This window comes from Ctenocephalides felis, unplaced genomic scaffold (genome assembly GCF_003426905.1).
Source record: "Ctenocephalides felis isolate EL2017-DRISC unplaced genomic scaffold, ASM342690v1 CF-g0.4_SCAFFOLD_01886, whole genome shotgun sequence".
Taxonomy (NCBI): Eukaryota; Metazoa; Arthropoda; class Insecta; order Siphonaptera; family Pulicidae; genus Ctenocephalides; species Ctenocephalides felis.
In genome coordinates, this window is record NW_020538040.1 from 134,132,582 (window position 1) to 134,140,474 (window position 7,893).

At 31.6% G+C, this 7,893-nt stretch overlaps 2 protein-coding genes across 2 annotated transcripts in view; one reads left to right on the forward strand and one right to left on the reverse strand.

The window, feature by feature from the left end:
- Positions 1–7,893, forward strand: part of LOC113375578 (trypsin-1-like) — a gene marked incomplete in the record, with an annotated part of 382,748 nt that overhangs the window by 307,569 nt on the left and 67,286 nt on the right.
- Positions 4,974–7,893, reverse strand: part of LOC113378244 (potassium channel subfamily K member 16-like) — a 43,152-nt gene continuing 40,232 nt past the window's right edge. The window contains exons 4-5 of the mRNA XM_026618770.1: positions 7,528–7,631; positions 4,974–5,691 (exon numbers count right to left, since the gene is read on the reverse strand). Of these exons, the coding sequence (XP_026474555.1) occupies positions 5,011–5,691; positions 7,528–7,631 (785 nt within the window). The 3' untranslated portion in view covers positions 4,974–5,010. The remainder of the gene's footprint in view (positions 5,692–7,527; positions 7,632–7,893) is intronic.

A 7,893-nucleotide genomic window follows, 5' to 3' on the forward strand; every position in this document is an offset into this window, starting at 1 on the left:
GATAGCCTCAAAAGACTACCACTTCTGGCGCCAAGGTATTTGAGCTCTGCCAGAAAGGTGGGCAAAAGATGTGCCTAGCAATGGGCAATACTTTGAATGAACCAGATATAGAAGTTTTTTTATAATAAAGTTACATTTTCATCGAAAAAACAGCGAGAACTTAGTTGCGCACCAAATAAATAAAATTTAAAAATAATGCAAAGCATAACTGGTGAGAAACACATAAACAAACTTGGGAAACATAACAAGTGAAAAACACAAAAACAAATATAATGGGATACTTAACTAGTGAAAACTACAAATGCAAATATAACGGGTAAAAAACTCGAACATGAACATAATGGTCGAAAAGCAACGGATTCATCAACAATCATTAATTACTTTTATTTCATTTTAATTACTGTCCCAAAATAGTACTTTACCTTTACCTTTCATGAATCCGAAGATTTTGCCACCTCGTTTAGGAAAATATTTGTAATGTGTGTAAGGGAATTTCCAAATATTTACTTATACTAATTCAATAATTACTGCTAATTGAATAATGCAAATATTTGTTCTGTCATAGGTACATATCAAAATCATTGATAGCTTATTGGTTGGTTGATTGCGTAAAGCAAATAAATACACTATCCATAGGTGTGAAATTGTTATCGAAACGAGAAATTAATACAATTTATAAAATAAATTTGTATCATTAATAACATAATAAATTCATGCAAACAATAATAAGGTATTTACTCCATACGTTTTGGTACGATGTTCATTCATTCAGCAGTTTATACCAATTACAACTCAAAACTTGGGGAGCGCATGGCACCGTGCCTTAAGGCAAATTGCTGGAACTTCCCGTACCGTAATTAAACATTCGGGGAATGAAAATAATCAATAATTGTTTTGAATAATTGCAAATAGATTATTACATACTGTAAACTTATAAGTGCTTTTTAAATTGGACGACGAGCGTATTTTATGAACAACTTATGTGTACGTTTACAAGAGTCCTTTTTTTTAAATTTTGAGAATTTGAAGATTTTGGAAAATATTCGATTTTTTTTAATTATTGAAATATTCTCAAATTTTTGTAAGAAATTTTTTTTTAATTGTTAAAAATTTAGTTTTTTTGAAAATTTTCAAAATTTTAAATTTTCTGTAAATGCATTTTTTGCACACCATCTACTCAAGCAAATTGTTATTTGAATTCATCTAATCGGGTGATCCGTTCTCTCAACTGAAGAACCGTTTTTACACCCTTTGCGCACCATACCTCCGAAACATCAAAATTGCCTTTTGCAAAAACGCCTCGCAATCGAGTACGAACCGAATGATTTCTCAATTTTATAAATCGGTTATTCTATACTATCGAAAAAGTCGGGGACATTTGATTGAACCATATACGTGAATTTTAAAATTAAAAATCTTGGTACGGAACCTAAAAAACATATAGGGTACGCATTATTAAAATCTCTATAAAATATCTGATAATTTGATGTACATATGTCCAATAAACATTTTTAAGACTAGACCTGCCTTCGCCAAAAACTAATCAGCACGTCTCCTTGTCAACAGCAATCGAATGTTTTCGAATAATTGAAATCGGTTGAACCGTGTTCCCGAAATCGTCGACGAAAATTTGTATCCGCACTCACACACACACATACATCCATTTTTTCTAATGTATGCCAAAATGTTCTGAGAGAAACGTAAAGATATATGAACATATCCGTTTTCGTGTTTTTTTGCGATTACTATAACTTACCCTACGGGAAGTTAAAAAGTTTAAATTTTTTGAAAAATTCAAAGTATAAAAAAATTTCGAAACATAAAAAAATTCAAATTTCTCAAAAAAGTCAATTTTTTCAAAAAATTTCAAGTCTCATTTTATTCAAAGTATTACAGAAAATTTTAAAGGTTGTTAAAAAAAATAATTTTTGGTACGGGAAGTTCTAGTAATTTGCTTTAAGCCACGATGCTATGCATCACTAGTTTATTTTATATTTATCATCTAGGAATTATAACTAGAATCATTTCGTATACCGCCATAAATTTCGAATATTAGCCTGTATAAATTGCGTGAATTGGAATTGGAATTGTTCAATTACAAAATAAATTCAAAAAATCTCAAGATATATTTTGGAACTTTTTATGTTAATGATTAATAATATCGTTAATGATTAATTAATATCATATTAATTTTTTTCATTATAGAAATACATTATATCAATTAATATTGTTTTTTAACGTCGATATAAAAATATGCATAATGCAAAATTTTGCATCTTCATATATTTTCAATGATACAGATAATACTGGTTTGATTTAAAGACATTTTTCTGATTTTATTGGGTATCTTTCTGTTTTTTCGACTGCATATAATTTTTAAAATTCTTAATAAATAGTAATAAATCGTTGTAAGTAAATAAAAATGCATTACATTGATAGAAGAATGGAAATAGTTTGCACCTGTCTACGATACCTTCGACCTAATTCCACGCCTGATGTATCACTTTCGTTGGAATTTCAATGTTTCACTTTTATCGGAAAGCGAAAACCGTTGAAGTAATTTTACTTAAAGAATGTCATGGAAATGCTGTGAATGAGAATTTAGTAACACGAATTTCTTTTTATTATTGTCGTAAAATAAATAGATTCATAGAAAGATGTAAATTTGTAAAGTTTGCGAATAAATTTCTATGATAAATGCCACGGATGCCAATAATGAAAGAGATACTGTTAAGGCACGTTCTCATGCGCCGAGCAAAACTTCAAGAAATAATAAGTAGATATTAATTAATTAAGCCCAATCAAAATGTGAGAAAGAGCTTAAAACATGTTCACTAAATTAAGAAAAATCATGTGATAACTAGGTGTAAGTGTCTTTTTCTCTTATGGCAAGTTGCTTGAACTTTCCGATATGTGATAATTGATTTTATCAACAAAAATTAGCTATTTGAATAAAATATTTAACTGCTTATTTCAAATTTTAGGTTTCTGCTTTTACTGAAAACCAATCAATCAAACACATCGACAAAATTCACATTTTGAGTAATCACATCACAAAGGAGACTTTAACACAAATTTTGACTCATCATATTTTTCAAATTTTGAAGATTTTTTTAAATTAAACCACATGTCGCCGGCCCATAATATATAGGTATGTTTAGTATAATCATGATCTCTATTATCATGAAAATATTCATCAAAAACATCCAAAGAAAATTTTTAACATTTGATTACAAAGAAATGGTCCGGCCGATCTTCACCAAAAACTAATCAGCGCAATTCTCCACCAATATCTTGTTGAACAGTTTTTGAATTTTAAAAAATCGATTCAAATACAGAATATTTAAATATTTCTCTGGAATTTTGGAAGGTATCACATTTTGCACTATGATTTGTCTTTTAAATAATTCTTTTCACATTTATGCAGATGACACTAACTAGCGATAACTATTTTTGCTATAATTATAATTATTAAAATATTTTTCTGTTAGTTTTCTGTTTAATGATTATTTTCACAAGATAGATTGCACAATATATACTACTTTATAGGTCTGTATTATTTATTTAATAATCCTGTTGAGACATAACATCAATATTGGTTAGTAATTAAAGGAGGTATCAAAAATTGTTAAATATAATAATAAATGCCTTTACTGTGAATGTTTTATACACTACGTTCTTATATTTAGAAATATATTATAACTACATAAAATATACAGGCCACTTTGGCGTATCTTACAATGATCTCTCAACCCTCCTTCATGCATAATGCTAGTAAGTAAAATAATTATTTTGGCTTTATCATACAATTATACATCTCTAGATCATGTTATCCCAACTGAGAGACTGCATATTTCTTACAATAGTTTTTGAGATATTAAAATAATAGTGATATTTGACGGTTTTACTGTCTGACTAAAGCATAAAAGCTTATGAAGTAAGTAGAGTTGATGACATATAATAGGATAGATGAAGCCATAAAAGCGGATACAATAACATTTTTATTCTTGCTTTGATATCCTAAGTAAAATGATTTACAAGACAAGAGAGCTTATTTGAAAAATATCTTATACCTTTAAAAATAAATAATTCATACATCAACTAGTAGTAATATGACACATTTGTTTATAAAATTATATTACTGAATTGCATGTTTTATGGCTAAAACTTCCGCCACAGGCCAATGTACCATCGGATTGTTCGGTTATTTGCCACTGATATTTTTCTCCTGAATTGAAGGAATTAGCATTTTGGAATAAGTTTCACAAGATGAACTATCGTGCACGCTGACCTACATCTATCTGATTGGCCTGAGGTTATTGAAAATTTATTTATCGCTGATAAATCGCAATAAATTCATTGTATGGTATCAACAGCAATTCACAGATTTGCTTGTTTTTATCACTTTTCACTCTTTAGAAATGGTTTTTGAATTTTATATTGTCAGACATTTCTTCTGTACTGCGCATTCGTCTTGAATTTATGTTCTTAATTAGTAGGATCTTTATAAACGATGTCTCAGAAATCGAATGATTTCTGAGACTGATTTTTACCGTTGATCATTTACCTGCGCCAATGCGTGTTCCTGCGGCACAGCCAAGTTTTCTATACCACGAAATAGTTGGCATATAAAATATGAATCAACTGTCATACTTCCAAACATTTTGGATCTGCCTCTGTCAATTGTTCTTCAAAATTGATAAATTACCTTTCTTTCTTTCAAGAAAATCAAATCGATATGACGAATAATGTCGAACTGTACAGGACTCAGATAACGTATTTTCCATTTGTAGAAAGTTTCTATCACAATGTGAGCTTAGAAACTAACTAGCCCGTGTTTTTGCAATTTGTATATATAACACGCAGTCCAGTTATATAAGACTTCATTTGATACTATATTATCAACAGTACGGCTGTAAATATAGAGTAAAGATGCCCAGCACGAAAAAAAATAATAAATCGGTCCAGCCGTGTACTTAATAACTATTAATATCCAACATTGAAAAAATATTAGCAGCATCTAACAAACTTTAGCCGTATATCTTCTAAACACTGGCGCATATCTTCACGCAACTCACGCATCTTCACTCGTACTTCTTCCCTCATCAAATTGTAGCACATCGCCACCAAACCCATCCCAAGCAGTAAATAAATAAAATTGATTACAAGTTTTGTTTGGCTGCCATCTCGGGATTCCATTATATTAGCACCGGGCACGAAATCACCAATACCTATCTTGCATAGACTCGTCACGCAGAAGTACGTAGAATCCAAGTAGTTCCAGTTTTCCCACTCTGCGAACATGACTGTTCCTGTCAAAACGTAGAAGCTGATCACCCATAAACAGGCAGTAGATGGCACAATAATCTTCCTGGCTGGTAAATCGTCGCCTTCCTCCATACTCGCTTCTGAGTCATGTTCCACGCTGCACTCATGAAGCCAGGTATATAGCCAACGGAACGTCTGTGCAAGTACCTTTCCCATATTCAGAAAGTATAATATGTAGAGAGGAATTCCAAGGCCGGCGTACATGACAGTGATTCCTTTACCCCATGGGGTACGGGGCAGCATATTACCGTATCCGATCATGGTGAAGATTGACAAGCAGAACATTAGTGCAGCAGGAAAAGACCAAGTCTCTTCCGCGGTGCGTCCATCATAGCCGCGCTGAATTGCTGCAGTCAGACCATTCTATGTAAATATAAAGAAAAGATTTTACCAACTATAATACGGAATAATAATAAAAACTATTAATAATTATTTTTAATCTGTTTTTTATGCTAATTTTTAATGAAAGACAGCGCTATTTGTAGTTGACAGGATGGAAACGAAATACATTTTTTCTCTTGTATGTTATGATGACCGAGTACCAATATAAGGTCTTTTGAATAACGATGTTTTTGTAAGGCGTAAAATTTTTGTACTGGTGGTGATTCTTAGCGTGCTAAGTTGGAAACCATCCTGGATCCTGGCAGATTTCAGACCTGCATATCATAGTCGCCCAGGCGTTAAGAATGCAAATACCGAAACACAAACTTGTTCCTGTAATTTCAAATTTTTATACGCTTTCATTTATTCATTGAGAAGTTCAAAAATCAAAAGGCAAGGCGATTTCAGCCTGAACAAGTACTGGCCAGGCAAACCGAAAGGTTCACTTTTATGAGCAAGATGTATATGCATTAAAATAAACTTGGTCCTATAAGGTTAATAATTTATATATGTGTAAAATTCTGAGAAGAAAAGGAAACTGGATCGGATCTCTTTTGCAAAAAGAGTGCCTCCTGCACGATGTCGTCGAGGGTAAAATAAAAGGAACAAAAGGAATGGGAAGAAGAAGAATGCAGATGATTGACGACTTACGCGAGAAGAGAAAATACATGGAACTCAAAGCCGAAGCACAGGATCGAAGCATGGAAGCAGAAGTTCTGAAAGGAAATATATGAAATAAAAAAGGGGAGTGGGAATAGTAGTAATGAGATGAAGGGTAAGGGAATCATTTATTTGTGGTAGCTCTCAAACTATGAACCTGCCTTCGGGTAGACTACCATTTATTATTAAATGTGTTTGTCTAAGCTATTTAAAAAAGTATGTACAATGCCAGGCGATTTTGTTCAGTCTAGGCCAGCCTTTCTCAAAGTGGGCGATATCGCCCCCTGGTAGGCGATATTGATCTCCAGGGGGACGATGAAAGGCCTCGCTAAAAATGTTGGTTGTTGACGTTGAGTTAGGGAGCATTTGTAATTTTATTTACTTTATATTTTAAAGTTCACCAGAATTTGTATCACAACGATTAATTGGTACTTTAAAAGTTTGGTGTTTTCCCATGGTGTTTAAATGATTTTAATGCCATTTTATAGCTTTTTACCAAAAAATTAATATAGCTATTTTCAACTCACTTAAATTAGATGAAAATACTGTAGTTAAATTCAATACTACAGTTGTGTAAAAATCTGATATCATCAAAAAATGATATAGCATATCTCAAAGACCCTTTATGCATTGCTCAACAATATGAATATACAACTTCAAGGGCTTAAATTTAAAAAAAAAAAAAAAAATATCATCGCTACTTTTGTAGTCAAACTGTTATTACATAAGAAAAATATTGGAAGTCGGGAGTTTCATAATTTTGCAAATTTTATCGGTATCGTACACGAAGACTTGCTCGTATACAGCCAACATTTGGAAAATCTTCATGGCAATTTTATTGAAAGATTTCAAGATATTTTAAATTTGGAAATACCAGGCTGGGTATTAGACGCTTTTTCAAATGCAAATGTAGAAACATCAGCCCAGCTAGAAGAAGAGCTTATAGAATTAACAACAAATGAAGAATTAAAAATCAAATTTAAAGATGGTTATCAACAATTTTGGCTACAGAAATCAATTCAGCAGTTAAACCCTGGTCGTTCAAGGAATTTTACTAGCATTTCCATCGTCATATTTGTGTGAACGTGAATTGCGCTGTGACAATGCTACTTACTAAAAGCAGAAATCAGTTGCAAATTACCAAACGCGGTGACTTACGACTGTTTTTGAGTCAAATGGAACCTGATATTGACAAACTTGTAAAAATCTATCAAATTCATCCTTCTCATTAGAGCTTGAAAATAAAATTTGATATACTGTTTCTATTAATTAGATTATAATATATAAATATATGATTAATGTCATAAAGTTGCGTTTTATTTCTCTCACTGGTAAAAATGTCTAATTTAGAATGTAAGGTTGCATCAACTAATATATCACACTATAACTATATTAAAAAAGTAAAAAAAAACAGTTTTCAGAGATTGTATAAAGAATTTGGCTGGGGGGCGATACAAAAATGTTGATCTTCAAAGGCGATGGAAGAAATAAGTTTGAGAAACGCTGGTCTAGGCACTCACCAAC